This window comes from Ursus arctos, unplaced genomic scaffold (genome assembly GCF_023065955.2).
Source record: "Ursus arctos isolate Adak ecotype North America unplaced genomic scaffold, UrsArc2.0 scaffold_30, whole genome shotgun sequence".
NCBI lineage: Eukaryota > Metazoa > Chordata > Mammalia > Carnivora > Ursidae > Ursus > Ursus arctos.
The window spans coordinates 19,427,260-19,446,556 of record NW_026622986.1 but is presented as its reverse complement, the minus strand read 5'-3'; the positions used below and the strand labels follow the sequence as shown (position 1 = coordinate 19,446,556).

The 19,297-nt window shown below is 34.8% G+C and overlaps 1 protein-coding gene across 1 annotated transcript in view; it reads left to right on the top strand.

Moving 5' to 3' along the window:
• The window catches only part of MALRD1 (MAM and LDL receptor class A domain containing 1), a 731,799-nt gene that overhangs the window by 332,660 nt on the left and 379,842 nt on the right, over positions 1-19,297 (top strand). Inside the window, exons 26-27 of the mRNA XM_057304733.1 lie at positions 14,980-15,227; positions 18,798-19,089. Coding sequence (XP_057160716.1) covers positions 14,980-15,227; positions 18,798-19,089 — 540 coding nt within the window. The remainder of the gene's footprint in view (positions 1-14,979; positions 15,228-18,797; positions 19,090-19,297) is intronic.

Sequence of the window (19,297 nt, the reverse complement as noted above, 5' to 3'; positions counted from 1 at the left end):
GTGACTGATTATCTGAGAAAAGGGAATTGGTCCCTGTGGTTGCCTTAAGAGATTTTGTGGGGATTAACCACAGGACTGTGGTTGAGAGTTAGACTCTATGTGGACATGGTACAACCCTCTAAGGAGAGATGATATGCTGCTGAGCTGAGGACTGAATATTTATTCCAGAGGCAAGCAATTTGGAGACATATGAAAGTTCCAGTACAACCAGTGTTGAAAGGTGATGCTAAACACTTCAAACATTCAAATAAGATCACAGTAAGTCTCCAAGTTATGAATAAGGAGCATAATCTAGGGTTAAGTGGAGAATTTTAGTATACCTAACTGAAGTAATAATGAAATATAGCTTGATTAGATGAAAAGGATCTGTCAGGAATTAACTGTAAAAAACGTAACACATTTTTAAGGAACATGACGTAACTCTAATTTGCTACAATGTATCATCTATCATTTTTTTACCATATAAATAAAAAAAAATTACACATATCAAGAAACAGGAAAATTAATATACATTTAAGAGAAGAAAAGAAATCAATAGAAATTGCGCCTGGGGCACCTCGTGGCTCAGTTGGTTGAGTGTCCAACTCTTGATTTTGGCTCAAGTCATGGTCTCACAATTGTGGGATTGAGCCCCACATCAGGCTCTACGGTTGTCCCTCTCCCTCTGCCCCTCTTCACATGTGCTCCCTCTCTCTAAAATATATAAATAAAATCTTAAAAAAAAACAAAAAACTGGAGCCCAAAATAATGGAATACTTAGATTTAGCATACAAGGGATTTAAAGCAGGTATTACAAATGTGTTTGAGGATTTAATTAAGAATATAGCCGTAGTGAATAAACAGGTAATGAGGACCTCAGCAGAGACATGAAATTGAAGAATAAGGAGAAGAAAAAGATGAGGAAGAAGGAAGAGGGGGAGGTAAAGTAAAGAGAGGAGGAAAAGGGAAAAGGAAGAATAATAGAAGAAAGAACCAAAAGGAACTTCTAGAATTAAAAAGTACATTATCTGAAATAAAGTTTATTGGATGGACTTAAAGGCGTGTTGGAGACAATTGAACAAAGATCATTGAACTTGAAGACAGATCTAATTGGAAGTTATCTAAGAAGAGGAAAAAAAAAATGAAAAGGACCTGATCAGTGCCATAAAGTTCCACAGGACCCCATCAAATATTCTTATATACATGTTAATGAAGAAACACAAGGAAATGGGGAAAATGAGGCAGAAAAATATTTAAACAAGTAATTATCAAACCCTTTCCAAATCTGTGGAAAACATCAATTTAAGTAGATTAGGATGATTAAGACAAAGTAAATGAAAATCACTACAAAATAAGAAGAGAGAGAAAATCTTGGAAGACACCAGAAAAAAAATTCATATAAAATAGAACAATCATACGCTTGTAATCTTCTCATCAGAATAACAAAAACTAAAAACAGGCCTTAAGATATTGGAAGAATATATTTAAATTGCTAAAATGGGGGAGGAGGGGAGGACCTATCAACATAGAGTTTTCTTTTCTTTTTTAGTATTTTTATTTATTTGCCAGAGAGACAGAGGGAGAGAGACTGAGCAGTTAGGGGAGGAGCAAGCAGAGGGAGAAGCAGGCTCGCTGCTAAGCAAGGAGCCTGATGTGGGACTCAGTCCCAGGACTATGGGATCATAACCTGAGCGAAAGGCAGACACTTAACCGACTGTGCCACTCAGATATCCCAATATAGAGTTTTGTATCTAGAAAAAATATCTTTCAAAAATTAAGGCAAAGTAAAGACATTTTTAGATAAATGAAAAGAGGTATCAGTATACATCAGCATGCTCTGTAAAAGATGTTAAAGGACATGTTTCAAGCTGAAAGTAGATGACACTAGATTGAAATTTGAATCTTCAGGAAGGAATGAAGATAATAATAATTATGTGGGTAACTATACAAAACCACATTTTCTCTTTTCTTCTAACTTCTTTAGGAGATACATGACTTTTCTAAAGAAAAGATACATTTTCTTTGCACCTTTTATATCCTACACAGATCAATATAACAAAAATATCACAAGGAACAGGAGGTGAGTGGAATTAAGGTGTACCAAGTTTCTTAAAATTTTGCATGAAGAACAGTATCAACCCTAGATAGTGATAGTGAAGTATGCACATGCAATCACTAGGCCAACACTAAAATGTAAAGAGATACAGTTAAAAACCCAGTGGAAGAGTTAAAATGGAATACTAAAAGTATTCAAAAGAACGCAGGAGAAAGAGAATAATAAATCACAAATGGGAAAAAATAATTTAAAAAAACAGAAAAAAATGATAAAATGAAAGATCTAAATCTTGTCAAAACATTTATATCAAACGTAACCAGCCTAACTATATCAATTTAAATGTGAAAATTTCTGATTGGTTAAAAAAGCATGATACAACAATTTGTTGTATATTTTTCCAACCTTTGACTTTCAACTTATCTCTGACTTTATATTTAAACTTGTTCTGTTAAAGACAACAAATATAATATATACATAGTACCTAAATTAAGATAAGACTTTTGAAAAAATTACAAATGATAAAAGGACAAATATGATAAAGTAGTCAGTTATCAAGAAGTTACGTCAGAAATGTAAATGTGTAATAGAGCTTCAAAATATGTGAAATAAAACCATACTGAATTAAATAAAAATAGAAATATTCACAATCATTGTGATAGTTTTGATCACTTCTCTGTCATTAATTCTTACAACTAGATAAAATGTTCAGTGTGTTAGCAAGAATATCACAGATATCGGGGCTCCTGGGTGGCTCAGTTGGTTAAGCATCTGACTTCAGCTCAGGTCATGATTTCAGGGTCTTGGGATCAAGCCCCATGTTGGGCTCCCTGCTCAGTGGGGAGTCTGCTGGAAATTCTCTGTCCCACTGCCCCTCCCCCTGTTCATGCTTTCTCTCTCTCTCTGAAAATAAATAATCTTTAAAAAAAAAAAATACCACAGATGTAACCATGGGTCCTTCTCAGTGCATCGTATCAGGAGGCATGGTGTTGTTTTGTGCTAATATTCCTGATGTTTACTTTGAACAACTGGTTAAGGTATAGTCAGTCACATCTCTCTACTATAAAGTAATTCTTCTAAAATAATTATTATTTTATATGCAAATACCAGCGACTATGAGACTATGCTGCCCTTGTCAAACAATCAACCGATGATTGATTGATTTCCTTCCTTCCTTCCTTCCTTCCTTCCTTCCTTCCATCCATCCATCCATCCATCCATCCATCCATCGCAGTTATAACATGAGTTCTATCCTCCACAGTTTTTTAAGGGGACAAAATACAGTATTGCTAACTGTAGGCACTATATTGTATAGTAGATCTCTACAACTTTTTCACCTTGCATAACTGAATCTTTATACCCATTGAACAGCAATTCCCCATTTGCTCCTCTCTGCAGCTTCTGGCAATCACCACTCTACTTTCTGCTTCTTTGAGTTTGACTATTTTAGATACCTCACATAAGTGGAATCATGCAGTATTTTTCTATGACTGACTTATTTTACTTAGCATGTTCCAAATTCAACAATGTTGTCAAATATGGCAGGATTTCCTTTTTATGGCTAAATAATATTCCATTTTATGTAAATACCACCTTTTCTTTATCCAGTCTTCCATCAGTGTACATTTAGGTTGTTTCCATATCATAACTATTGTGAATAGTACCACAGTGCACATCAGAGTACAGCTATCGCTTCATGTCCTTGACTTCAGTTTTTTTGGATATACCCAAAAGTGGGATGCTGGGTCATGTAGCCCACTGACGATTTTCTTATGTCTTCACATAAATTGGTTTTCTAGTATAAAGAAGAGCTTTTCCCTTGCTTTATTTGTTTCTTTACTTGTTATTTATTTATATTATTATGGTCTCATAGATTTAAATTTCATCCAAAGAGTTATAATTAATTATCATGATTTATTCTGATTATCAAATTATTCCAGATTAGGCTGATAGGAACTCTTGTAAACTATCTTCTATGAACTTTTCAAATGTGTTCATCATTCTTTGATCACAAACTTTTATCTTGCACAAAAAACTATCCCAATCTTCTCTTATACTTCTTTCTTCCCCAGACTTGATATCAGCTCCAACGAACCCTGATTCTTTTCAGTGGAGGATGATATCTTAAAAATCAAGATTATTTTTTGTAATGTGTCATTGCTTCTTGGCCTTCTCAGTGGACAGAGCTAATAAATATATGTATATGTACACGTGTCTTTATGTATTTCCCTGCCTATTGTCTATCTACCTGCCTACCTACCTATCTATTTACCTACCTATCAGTCTACCCATCCAGCCCTCCATCTACCCATCCATTTATCCATCCATCCACCATGGATACCACCAATTTTAATCCAATACGTCTTCATATTTGTCACCTTCATCTACAACAGCAACAGCCTAGCACCAATTTTAATGTTTTATTTAATTGCTCAAATCTAGAATATGCAGAAGGCATTTCAATTTCAGAACTGTCAACATACATCACTGTTAGAAGCAAGCTAAATAATTAGAATTTGATATTTGTTCTAAGATAAAATGTATAGTACACACATCACAATTTGATGTTTTGACAAATGCATGCACATATATCACAAATATAAAACATTTCTATCACCCAAAAATGTTCTCTCACACTCCTTTCCATTACATGTCTGCATATTTACTATATACCTGATCATTTTTACAAAGAGATTCTCTGGGATTTCAGATAGGATCATATTGAATCTATAAAAGAAACTGGAGAAAAACTGCATGTTAATGATACTGAGTCTTTCAGTGGTACACTTCTGCATTTGTTTAGGTCTTCCCTAATTTCTTTCAACAGTATTTTCAGTTTCCAGTGTAGACATCCTGTATAGGCCAGTCCAGTATAGACATGTTTTTTTTAATATATATTGTCAAGTACTTTATTCTTTTCATACTATTGTGAATAAAATTATTTTCTAATTTCTACTTGTAAGTTTTTGCTGCTAACTTGTAGAAATACAATTGATTTTTATATATTTTCCTTGTATCCTGCAACCCCTATCAAATTTAAGAGGTCTAGTAGTTGCGCTATAGATTTCTTAGAATTTTTTAATGTAGACAACTTATTAATTTATGTGTTTTTATATGTTTTGTTTTCAATTCAATATGATTTTCTTTTCCTATTGCATAGACTAGAACTTTCTGGACAGTTGTTGAATAAAAGAGGTGCTTTTGGACTACCTTATCCAGTTCCTAGTCTTAGGGTGGAATTTTGCAGTATTTCACATTTAAGTATGAAACTAGCTATATGTTCTTCACAGATCTCTTTCTTCAGTTTGAATGAGTTCCCTTTTATTGCTAGTTTACATGAAGGTTTAACATAATGAAGCGTTGAATTTTATCAGTGCTTTTCTTGCATCTAGATGAGAAGATCATATGATTTTTTCCTTTTATGTTTAAGTGATGAATTATATTATTTGATTTTTGAACATTAAGTCAAACACATTCTTTGATAAAATGTATTGTTAAAGATTTTGCACCTGTGTTTTGGGGGATATTGGTCTATAAATTTCTTGTAGTTGCTTGTCTGCCTTTGGGATTGGCATTATACTGGCTTCATTAGGAGAGTTGGGAAGAGTTCTCTTTTCCTTTTATCCTGAGAGAGTTTGTGTAAGTTGATACAATTTCACCCTTAAAAGTTCAATAGATTTCACCCATGAAGCCATCTGAGATTAAAGTTGCGTGTGTGGGAAATGTTTTATTATGAATTCAGTTTTTGTAATGGATAGAGTCTGATTCAGATTTGTTTCAGTTTTAAGGTGTTTTTTACAGGTATTTTCTCATTTCTTCCAAGTTGTTGATTTTTTTTAGAATGAATTTATTATTCAGAACAGTTATTCCCTTATTTTATTTAAATGGCGAAAGGGTTTGTGGTACTATGCTATATTTACAACTTTTCTATAAGTTTGAAATTATTTAAAAATAAAAATTCGTAAGAAATGAAATAGTACTAAGAAACTCAGGAGAAAGAAGTAATAGTTTGGAAAACAAACAATTCAAATGATAAATTCTAAAGTGTGCTTTTTTAAAAAGTAGACAAAGTAGACAAAACACCAATTTTTAATTAAAAAAAAAGGAGAAAGACACATTTGAAAAAATGTAGCCTTGTTGAAGGGGAATTAATAACCATATAGAAACCAATAACTTTGTAATAGCTTGAAAATGTCAATGAAATAGTTAATTCTCTATGAGAAAAATGACCAAAATTAACTAATGAAGTAGAAAACCTGAGTAGACCATTAACTGTCAAATAAAGTTATCAATAAATGTCCTTCAATTTTGTCTCTTGAGATAGATACTACAGGGTTCTATCACATTTTAATGAACTGATAATGACAAAGAGAAACTATTCTAACCATATAAAATGACTGAATTTATTTTATGAAGCTAATATATCACTGATAATGAAGCCTCCAAAAAATTAGAAAAGTAAGAAAACTATAGTTCAACCTCCCTGTGAATATAAATGTAGAAGAACTGGAAATGGTAGCAAGCCAAATTCAGCAATAGAATCATTATATCATACACTTTGAGGTGAAGATCCTACTATTTAAAGGAAGTAACACACTGTCCATTTAACCAGATAAACCACTGAAAAAAATTGTAACAAACTGAGAGATGCTGAAAATATTTATTTAAATTTAACACCCATTTCTGTAATATATAAAATGATAGAACTTTAACATCTTACAGATGATTGAACAAATTGAAGGAGACAATGAAATATTTTCGTTAAAATCAGGATTATATTAAGAGTGTTTACTATTATTATTTAATACTCTTGTTCTGGTTCTAGGTAGTATGTAAGGTGTAAAATGAAATATAGTAACACTAAATTATAATTATTTTCTAATGATGTGATTATATACCTCAAAAGCCCAAGAGAGTTACTTTATTTTTTTTTTAAATATTTTTTTATTATATTATGTTAGTCACCATACAGTACATCCCTGGTTTCTGATGTAAAGTTCGATGATTCATTAGTTGCGTGTAACACCCAGTGCACCATGCAATATATGCCCTCCTTACTACCCATCACCAGTCTATCCCATTCCCCCACCCCCCTCCCCTCTGAAGCCCTCAGTTTGTTTCTCATGACAGACTATGGACTCAGAGAAACAATCTGAGAGAGTCACTTTAAAAACGTAATCATTCCAGTACCAGGTTGTATAGTGTCTTCCCAAAACTCATATCCACGAAGAACCTGTGAATGTGACCTTAGTTGGAAGCAGGGTCTTTGCAGATGTATTGAGTTAAAATGAGGTCATACTAGATTAAGGTATGCCCTAGCCCAATGACTGTTATTCTTTTAAGAAGAGAGAAATATGGACCTAGACACCCTCCCTCTGGGTGTCTCACACAGAGAGAATGCCATGTCATTGGAGGGATGTATCTACAAGCCAAAGAATGCTTAGATTGCCAGTAGCCATGAGAAACTATAAAGAGACAGGGAAGTGTTCTCCACTAGGGCCATCAGGGAGAACATGGCACTGCAGACACATTGATTTCAGACTGCTAGCCTTAGCAACTTTGAGAGAATAAATCTCTATTGTTTAAAGCTACCCATTTTATTATACTTTATTATGGAAGCACTAAGAAGCTAATACAATCTCCAAAGTCACAAAGCTGAGAAAGTGCCCCATTTATAACTGGAAACTAATTTCTCCAATTATGCTTTTTTCTTGTTTATTTTATTTTTTTTTTTAAGATTTTATTTATTTATTCGATAGAGATAGAGACAGCCAGCAAGAGAGGGAACAAAGCAGGGGGAGTGGGAGAGGAAGAAGCAGGCTCATAGCAGAAGAGCCTGATGTGGGGCTCGATCCCATAATGCCGGGATCACGCCCTGAGCCGAAGGCAGACGCCTAACCGCTGTGCCACCCAGGCGCCCCTTTCTTGTTTATTAATGGCATTGGTAAAACTTGTACATCATCAATGTTAATCTACACGATATTCATGGTTCTACTAAATAAGTAAATAAATACATACATAGCTTCCTTGGATAGGTTGGGAATATTCTTTGTTATATAAAGAAATAGTTTCCATATTGTGGGAATTCTCAGAGCTAGTGTGTTAATAATATGCTCGTGTATTTTTAAATCTCCCGAAGAGGGATATAATTGATAGGATTCATCATACTTATTTGACTACAGAACCTTCTTCCTTTGAATGAACCTCCTTCCAAATTGACATCCATAGGACATTCATGTTTAGATGAACAGAGTTAAAGAATTGATAAACCGCACCCTCCTGCCTCAAGAAGGATCAAGCCAAAGTTGATGGCTGCCATCTTTTCACAGCTACCTTCCTATAGACAAAGAGATCTCTTCGAGGAATTCCTCATAGACACATACAGTTTCTTATCCTGTAGTATGTGTAGATTTATTTGTTTGTTTTTTGCAGCCCCCACGCTGGAGCACTGCATATCGCATTATAAAGGGGAGTAGTGGTCAGGGTTCTGTTTATATCATTCTTCAATTCATAGTTGTGCTACTTACAAGGTGATACTTTGCTTAGTATCATCCTCTGAAATTCAACTTTCTCATCAAGCAAACTAAAAATAAGTATTATACTGAGATGTTGTGGGACTTAAATAAAATAACCTAAATAAAGAGAATGCTGAGAACCTGACACACATTATGGTCAATACAAAGTAGCCCCCTTTGCAGTTAGTTTTTTTTAGCTTCCTAAATGTGCTTTATTTATTGCATATGCTCAATAAATTTATGCTAAATGAATAATTGAATAGAATGATGAGATCTTAATTTTAGGAATTCTATGGTTGGTTCTTAAAAGGATTTAGGTTATGGTCTTCCAAAATTACGAGTTTTTTATAATGAAACTGATATTTCGTGCTCGTGAAGATAGCGATGGATGGAAAAATTATAGCATTTAGAAAGGTAGAAGCTGATTTGATGGATGATACAGCTGTAGACAAAGGGGATCATTGTCTTCCTGATGGCACACCTGTCTAGTGCTGGCATTAATTGCTCCCTGAAATGACAGGAATTGGCATCTGCACAGAAGTCTGTTTGCTGCTTTTCTCACCTGGCATCCATGGGAAATTGTGAAATAGGAAATTATAAGTTGTTCCCTCTCACCACAGTGATGTGAAATGCAAACAACTTATGCCTGCTTATTGTATTCTCTCCACTGATACCTTAGAATTAAACTTTCCAAAGAAATGTATCTTCAAAACAATAGTAAATATCAAAAGAAAAATACATGATAGAAATTCATGTAGCAGCATTTGTGTGATTTTTAAAACAGAACAAATCTGATTTTCCCCAGCACACATCATTTTTTATACAAGTGGCCTTTCTGGATGCTGGTCTATATGGCAATCTAGTCCTCGTGACTTGCTAAATTTTCCAACACAAGGTCAACTGAATTAGTTACTTTGTTTTGTAATTTTTAATTAAAACAACTGTTCAGATTCTAAACTTGATGCTGAGTTGGGATTCATTATTTTAAAGTATTTACCTCCCAGGCCTCTGAAAGGATACTTAGGAGAGCTTTAGTATTCTAAAGCAAAAGAGACTATTACACTCTATTGTAGGAGAGAGTAAATTACCAGAATGTTTCAAATGCAATTTTAAAATCGAATCAGCAATTGGTTAGAAAATGCCATTCTGATCATTTGGTGACAGAATTATGACAGAGAAATTTTCTCTATCCTTGAAAGTATTAAAAATCAGTGTTAGCCTGGCTGTTAAGTTAAACCATTTTAAAAAGCATATTAGTCTTGATGCTTTCTTAATTAATTTTTAGTGATTTCAAAAACTGAAAGTTGTTTTAGGCCATTCTTCATGATTGGGCAAGTTTTTTTACTGGAAGATGTGATAAAATTAGCTTTCATCTTAGTGGTCTTTACACTCCAAAATGGTATCGAAACAATGGTAAAGACCCATGTATTTTCAAATTTTCCACTTTATTAGTTACAAATAACAAAGAAGTTATTTTTGTGTATTTAAACAATTGTATCTGATCTATGGTAACTGTAAGAATGAATCCATAAACAAAGAACAATTTTGATGCCTAGCACAATTTAGAGATTCTTAAAGAGTCTGGTGTAATAGAATAGTGTAGAATCTTTGTCCCAGAATTCCTGTGGCTTCAGCTGGGATGTGCACCTGTCTTCCTTTGGCCTGTGCACTGAGTAACAGGGCCATGAGAGCTTTGGTGACAGAATCATTCCTACTCTCATTTACATTAAATCTGAAATATTTGAGTACTTGTTCAAATGAGCTTTGTTGAAGAGACAAATCTTTATATAAGTACTTATCAACATGCTGCAACTTAGATGCTTCTTAAGTATTTTAAGTTTGGGGGCACCACCTCACATACAATTAAGATTTTTAAGATTTTTTCACTTTAATATTCAGAGAGAATTTAATAAAGATTCTAACCTGTACATTTTATTACTTAAGATCAGATTGCTCATTAGCTTTATGCTGCATCATGCATTTAAAAATAAAGAACATTAGCATTATCTCCTCCAGCTGAGTAATATTCCATTGTATATATGGACCACAACTACTTAATCCAGTCATCTGTTGAAGGGCATCTCGGTTCCTTCCATGATTTCACTATGCTAAGTGAAATAAGTCAAGCAGAGAAAGACAATTACCATATGATTTCTCTCATCTATGGAACATAGAACTAGGAAGATCGGTAGGGGAAGAAAGGGATAAAGAAGGGGGGGTAATCAGAAGGGGGAATGAAGCATGAGAGACTATGGACTCTGAGAAACAAACTGAGGGCTTCGGAGGGGAGGGGGGTGGGGGAATGGGATAGGCTGGTGATGGGTAGTAAGGAGGGCACGTATTGCATGGTGCACTGGGTGTTATATGCAACTAATGAGTCATGGAACTTTACATTGGAAACCGGGATGTACTGTATGGTGACTAACATAAAATAATAAAAAAACATTAAAATAAAAAAAATAAAAATAATAAAGAACATTAAAAGTATCCTAAACATACAATTTTATAAGATACAGGTTCTTAGTAATACAATGCTCAGTTTTACATCATCACTATATCATTAGCTTTATAATTTACCAGCAGAATTATAGGAAGATGTTTGTGTAGTTCCTACTATCCAGTGCTGTATACGATGATTTTGGAGGTCATACCGCTGCTCTAACAAGTCAATGGCTGAAGAGACTAAAAAATCAAGAACTCTTCTTGAATCCATAAAAGAAAGGAGGGCACAGGGCAAATGTCCCCGAGATTGAAGAGAGTCAGGTGAACCCAAGGAGTCACACATTAGCGGATTAGAGACTCGGGAGCAGAATCCACTAATGGAACCAGCACCCAGGTGGGAAATGTGAATTGGCATTGATGAAGTGCTGGAGTTGCCATGTGGACAAGCCCAAGAGTTGAAAACTTCAGGAAACCCACTTATCAGGAAACCCTATAATATTGTGAGGTTGATATTTTTAACCTATGATATTGTGTATAGATATAATATTGTGAAGAGTTTGACCAGGTTCCCAGTAAATATCGGAGAAAAATGCTCTCCTGCTTCCAACAGTAGGAAGGGGAAAAACCATTTTGAGGTATCACAGAGCGCTCTGCTCTTCCTCACAAGGCATTCCCTCAGATAATGAAAGCCTAAACTGCCAGGGTATTCTCAGAGCCTAACTCACCCGGTGGAAGGGAAATCTCCATTTCTAACCCTCTCTAGATGTCCTGTTCCACGTAAGGGGAGGAGAAAAACACTGAGAAATGCTGGTGAAGTTCACAGTCCAGAGATACAGGTTTACTAAAAGTCTGAAACCTAATCACAGAACTATAGAATACTTCCCCTCTCCCCACATCAAGGCCTATTTACAGCAGTTCCTTTATCATGTCCACTTATCAAGAAAATATCACATGGCCTGCTGGAAGGCAAAAAGCAAAAACAACAAAACAAAATAAAACCCCCAAAACACCAAGGCAAATATCCATAATTTGAAGAGAGAGAAGAAGCATCAGAAAAAGACATGGCAAGGATGTTGGAATTCTCAGACCAGGTCTCTAAGAAAACTATGATCAGCATGCTAAGACCTCTAGCGGCTAAAACAGCATGCAAGAAGAGATGGGCGATGTCGATAGAGAGGGGCAGATCCGAAGAACCAGAAAGAGATCCTGGAGATCAAAACCACTGTGACAGAAACGAAGAATGGCTTTGGTGGGCTTATTAGTAGCCTGGACACAGCGGAAGAACAATATCTGAGCTAGAGGACATCACAATAGAAACCTCCAAAACTGAAAAGCAGAGAGAACAAAGACTGAGGAAACACAACAGAATATTCAAGGACTTTACAACAAAAGGTGTAACGTGTAGTGGGAATACCACATGGACAAGAAAGAGAGAAAGGAACAGAAGAAACATTTGGAAAAACAATGACTAAGAATTTCCCCTAAATGAGTGTTGGACACAAAACCACAGCATAGAACATGAAGCAGGATAAATGCAAAACAAAACAAAATAAAACAGAAAACAACCAAACCAAAAAACCACAATACCCTTACACCTATGCATATCATTTCCAACCTACAGAAAATCAAAGTAAGATCCTTAGAGAAGTCGGAGGGATAAGACACTTTACTTATAGAAGAACAAAGGTAAGGATTATACTTCTCAGAAGTTACACAAATGAGAAGAAAGTTGATTGAAACATTTAAAGTGTTGTGGGGGAAAAACAACAAAGAGTTACCATCTTCGAATTCATACCCTATGAAATTATCCTTCAAAAGTGAGGGACAAATACTCTTTCACTTTCTCAAACACAGATTGAGAAAATTTTATATATATATAATTATATATATATATACTTTTATATATATATTTATATATATATAATTATATATATATTTATTGCCAGAAAACCTACTTTGAATAAAAAAGTTACGTTTTTAGAAAAGGAAAATAATCTAAATCAGAAACTCAAATCTACAAAAGTAAAAGAGAGCCTTGGAGAAGAAGTGAAGGTAAAATAAAAACTTTTAAAGTTACCAAGGACAAATAAAGGTATTATATAACAATAAAGGAGGCACTGCCCCAAGGAGGCATGACAATCCCTAATGTGTACACCTAATAGAATGTCAAACAACATGAAACAAAAAATAATAGATTTGCAAGAATAGATGAATCCACTGTCATAGTTGGAGATTTCTATGCCCATCTATCAGAAATGGATAGATCCATAGGCAGAAAATCAATAAAGTCATCGTTGAACTCAGTCATTCTTGATGTCCTGGAAGTGGATGAAAACACTTAAGCAATGTTTGTAATAAAATATTTTTAGGGATCTAGGAGAGATAGTTGGTATTTCATGCAACTTAACATATTTAATTTCTGCAACTTATTATAAGTTCCAATTAGCACACTTTTTACCTTTTCTGTTTCACAATTTTCTCCTCTCTCAAATGAGGATTATATTTTACAAAAACAATTTCAGTGATTAATAACTTTTGCTTTAGGCAGCATTTCCCCAGCCAAACTGTATTGAATAGAATAAGAAGCTTCCTAAATTCCCTACCAGGACCCGAAGAGCAAAGATGAGAAGAAAGAAAAAATAAAATTTCATTGACCAAATAGGTGTTTGGAGGAGGAAATGTGTATGATGCCAAAATATATTCTCATTGATTTTGGGACTGGGAACCAGAATTGCGGAGAAATAAATTTGCACAAGCCATGGAAATAGCTATGTGTAGCAAACTAAAATATTCTTTTTTCTTTTAGCCAAAAAGACTTTATTCAGAATTTGAATGTTTGGGAAATGTGTTAAAAATATCAGAAGCACATGCCTGAATAGAATCACAGATCACTATAAAACTTAATGTTTCATTATTTATTTAACCAAGGTGGTAACAAGGGATTTCTTAGGCAAAAACATGGGGTTATCTAGTTGTTAGCAAAACTTGGTTCCTTTAATTTTGAGAAGTTTTAACTATTTCATGTAGTCAAAAACCTGATAAAGACAAAACAGAAACTTTGCTTACAATTTAAGGGCAAAGCAATAATCCAAGAAAACTTTGTCTTTTTAGCAGAGAAAAAGCCAAATTTCAATTTTATACCAGTGTACTTTTAAAACTCATTTATTCCAATCCTAGTCAGTCCTGACCCTGGAAAAACATTTTTCAGAGATTCCCCTTTACAAATATTTTACAAGTTTTTTTTTTTTTTTTCTTTTTCAATACAGATTTTGTTGTAAGCCTTCTGTCTCTAAATAACCAATTTCATTTTAGGACGAATTACTTTCTTTTTCCTCAACAAAAATGTATTTTCATCCTTATGCCTTTTTATGCATCTCTTACTTTCTTACATAGTTGCTTCCGAGCCATTTTAACATCTTAATTACATTTATAAGAATTTTAACTCTAGGAAACCTTAGTTTCTAAAAACTAAGTAGTAACCAATTGCAAACTGTCCTACTCCCACATCTTCCCAAGCCTCTCTAGATAATCAGCTTTTACTTTACCTGAACCTATTAGCTCAATTCATGTTGCAACTGGTTTGCAGTTTGCCAACAAAAATGACTTAAGATAATGGTTGATTTTGTCACTATAAGTTTTCATGGGTAATTGTTAAGAACAAGTCTGTTGAAAGATAAAAAGGTTTGTAGACAAACTATTAAATAGCTTTCAAAATCTTTGGTAACTTAACACTTTGAGGTTTTGCTAGTTTAATGTTAAATTTGGTTGCATTTATTGGATATCTAAGTCTTTTCCAAATCAGTAAAATGCCAAAACATTAATGATTAAACATAGGTTTAAAATATTCTATTTTACTGCTAGTGTCAGGATAATCTTCTAAGGTGTTGAATGTTACATGATATGTCAAGATCACTGTAATTTTGGATTGCATATCTTGAAGTCAGCTAATTTCCTTTTTCTCTCTACCATAAATTGGGAAATGTTTTCCAGGTACCTCCAGTGTGCGCTGTGATTTTGAATTTGACCTTTGTTCTTGGGAGCAGGAGCAGGACGATGACTTTGACTGGAATCTGAAAGCTAGCAGCATCCCTGCTGTAGGCACAGAGCCAGCCGCTGATCACACCTTAAGAAACTCCTCTGGTCAATACATCTTCATAAAGAGCTTCTTTCCTCAGCAGCCCATGAGAGCAGCCAGAATTTCAAGCCCAGTCATAAGTAGAAAAAGCAAAAACTGCAAGGTAAGGAAAAAAACAAAACAAAACACAAAAACACAGAAATGTTGTAACTGCTGAGAGAGCTAATAGAGAAAATGGAATGTCCAGGACCAGACCAAAGCTGAGTTTGAATTTCTTCAACCTAGGATATGTATGGGAAGGAGAAAGTACAGTAAGGATATAAGATTATTAGGACTGCGGGAAGAATTTATCCTATTGATAAATTCCACAGATACTCAAATTTTGGAAACCACAGGAAAACTTCATGGCTGTTATCCGTAAACTATGGATAGTACAAAAGAAGTAAAAAGCAGTTGCGTCCCCTCAGGGAATTTAGTACTTATTGGAATTATGAGAATTCCACCATCAGAAAGAAAATTCAAGTAGTATATAGTTAAATATTCCCCAGAATGAATATTAGAGATATTTGGAGCCACTTTATACTGGCTTTTTCAACTTTATGGTTGAAGAAGTCTTCATGAAAAAGGAAAGACTAAAATTAGCCCTCAAAAAGGTAGAAGAACTTCTGCAGGCAAGAAAAAAAGTTGGCTTGGCCATTATCCTGTGGAACTCTAAGGAAAATGTTAGTACTCTTAAAAGTATAAATAGGATTGTATGGCTCTTTGGGACAACCGGCCTCAATGATGACTGTGTATTTTCAGGTCCTTCACTTTTCTTTATTGATTGCTTTTATTTCACAAAGGACTTGAGTCAGCCGAGTTAGTATCTAAACTTAGCTTTACATATAATGTAAATTAACCACTCGGAGATGACTTCACAAGAGTCTTGCTTACCAGAGAATGGTCTATGAATAAATGTGCCATTTGTATTTACAATGAGAAATGTGACCTCCTTAAGATCTGAACACACGTATTCCAACTAGTGGGTTTGCGGTGTCTGAACACTGAAAGGAAAGCAAATTACCTTCAGAAAGCTGTCAGCTCATCAAAGAATTAGGCTGGAAGAAAATGGTATGATTGAAATCTTTATTGTCTTCAGAATATAATATTCTTGTGTACCTGCCTCCACCACAGAGCCCTAACCTTTGAAAGGAGACATTTTAAACCTTTTCTCCAAGGCTCCGCAAATTACCTGCACCCATTTCAGATGCTTGCTCCTCTCTTTTGTACAGAGAAGCCTTCACTTCCTACCACTGTCATGGTTTTAAACATCTTAAACTTTTAGTTGGTATTGGAAGTTTTTCTGTCTCATCGCAAGTTGATTTCATAGTTTAACTCTCAGGGGTTCACCTCATTTCTATTATCTCTTGAGGCACATTTGATAGAATTTTCTGCAAGTGAGTGACATGATCAGATCAGAGTGTTAGAGCGATAACTCAGCAGTCTAAAGCAGATATAACAAATTATACAGAATAACATTAAACTTTATCGAATTAGTTTGGCAAGAAAAAATGAATTTTAATTAAATATATTTCTCGTCTGTTTTTGTTGTTTTCCAAAGTACTTGATAACTTCCTCCAAAGCAAAGCCCAAGCACGCCAGATTTTATATGTCAGGTCTCTATCTATAAATCTCTCTACGTCCATAGATATTCTGAAATTTACAAATTTGTTTTAGTCTTAGAAAGCTAATTAAAAATTAAACATAAAATGTATAGCATTCCAGCTTGGCTTTTTGGCTTTTCTACTTAGGTTTCCTGAAAATGCTCCAAGGTTTGTTTTTCATACTGTAGTAACTCAGGATTTCATCCATCTCTATTTTTCCCTGGAACTGTAGTCCCCACTGTTTTAAACATCTGTGTGAGAATAATGAAATATGCCTAAAAGAAATGTCAAAAAATTAATGATGAATGGTTCATTTTATGAATATTTATAATATAGATTGAATACAAAAAAGTGAGGAAAGGTCATGCTGGGAATGATTGTGTCGCTCATATATAAAAAATATGTATATCAGGTAAGCAGAGTGACCTCCCAAATTTCATGAAAATCCTTGCTGTCACTTGACCTTGTGGACTACCTTCAAGCAGAACAAAATCACACTGAAGATTTTTCTTCCTTCTGAGGGGTGGGTGGTGGGAGGAAAGACAGACTGATGTGGGAAGAGATGAGACCTTTGAGTAACTCTGAAATTTCCAGAGAAGATGCCTCTTTAGATGAATCTCATACTTAGCAGAGTTTAATTCCCTCACAATGCCCTGCGATTAGACTATGTTATTATCAAATGTTTTCGGTAGAAATGAAGGTGTTTATATCTTTGTTTGCATGTTAACCACACGGGATCATTCAAAAAATGGCCTTAAGAAGACAGGGAAATATTTACAGCCGCTTGAAAGTTAGGCCTTAGATTTGTTGCGCAAATAAGACAAAACAAGGCAGAACCGTAGGAAGACCATGTCTATGGCTGCAGGGGATCCAAACAGACATGTGTTATGTGTGTCAGACCGTTTCCTCAGGTGTCTGTTGATGCTGTTCAAGAGGTTGGCCCTAGGCCCCTTAGGTCTCTTACTCTAATGAGTCATGGAACCCGATTTCATGGGTCCTCTCCCAGAACAAGTCATAACGGTCACAGAGCTCGTGTTGGAAAGGTTCGTCAACAGAAGAAACAATTTTGGATCACCTGAAGGCTTCATCAGCTAGGAAATTTGAGAAGAGTCACTTCACATGGCTTCCTTATTCTAAGTTGATGCTTTTTGAAGTGTGCGTTGCATATTTTGTTTAATCAAATTCTTTTCCCTTAAGCACATTCATTTCTTTTTCTCTAGAGTGTAATATATGTGACTGCTAGTGTTTCAAAAATACCTTTTTTCTGTGTGGGGATCACTCCCCCTTACTGTGTTCCCTCATTCATACACATGACAAGACAAAAGCTTAGAAGTGCCCTGAGTTCCTGTTGTTTCTAACCTGCACTGTTCTTTCTGCTAGAATCTCCCCTGAATTTTCCCTTCGGTGTAACAATTACTAAAAATCTGGTGAACTCTGTCTTTGAAACACTGAAATGTTAATCTTTGAAAATACTTATATTAATTTTTCTTGTGGGGGGAGAAATGCCCAAGGCTGCTTTCTTAGATCATGTTTCTAGCATTTCAGCTAAATTTGGATAACTGCTGTTCTGGTGGTTTGGTGGCATAGAGAGGAGCCCTGAAGATCTTGTAGATCTAAAAATGTATTTCAAGTGCAAGAAGGTGATAGAATAAGAGTACTCTACTATTTTGAAGAAAATGATTTAAATTTTATGAGAGTGAAAATGGTCTTTAATTCCTACTATTGCTTCATCATGAAAAGTCGTTAGATGATGGATCACTTTTTAATGATATTTTATTCCTTTGACAGTGGACTTTAAGAGTTTAGTAGGAAATTCTCCATTTAGAAGTCAGAAAAAGAAAATAAACTCTGCTCAGTTTTTCCACCTAAATTTCTATTTGATTCTTACTGCTCTGTCTTCCATGGATCGTAACTTATGATTTAAGGCTGTCCTGACTTCACTCAGTATTAGAGTACTCAAAGAACAGGGCATGCAGATCTAGTTTCCCTTTGGGAGTCTGTTAATAAAGGAGAGGGCAATACTATATAATTGAAAGTAAAGTGGAGTTAATCGTACTAATTATATACAATATTCCTATTTCTGGTTACAGATAATTTTTCATTGTCACATGTATGGAAATGGCATTGGGGCACTCACCTTGATCCAGGTATCAGTCTCAAACCAAACAAAGGTCCTACTTAACCTCACTGTAGAACAAGGCAATTTCTGGCAGCGGAAAGAAGTATCACTGTCAGGCGATGAGGACTTCCAACTCAAATTTGAAGGTAGAGTTGGTAAAGGACACCGTGGTGATATTGCCCTGGATGACATTGTGCTTACAAAGGGTTGTGTATTATCCCATTACTCCATGAAAGAAGAACTCACAGCGCCTCTTCCAACAGGTACATTTTAAGTTGTGAATGTTTATTATTTTTACAGAGTGGAAGGTGGGAGGGAAGGAAAGAAATGGAAAAGAAATGATATAAACACTTAGTAATTCATTGCTTTCAAAAAGAAAAAAAGTCTTAAAAAAAACCTTTCAAGCTTTGACTCGTAATGCTGTCCTCCAAATTTTCTCCCGGCTTTGGTGTGTTTACCGGTTTCTGAGTT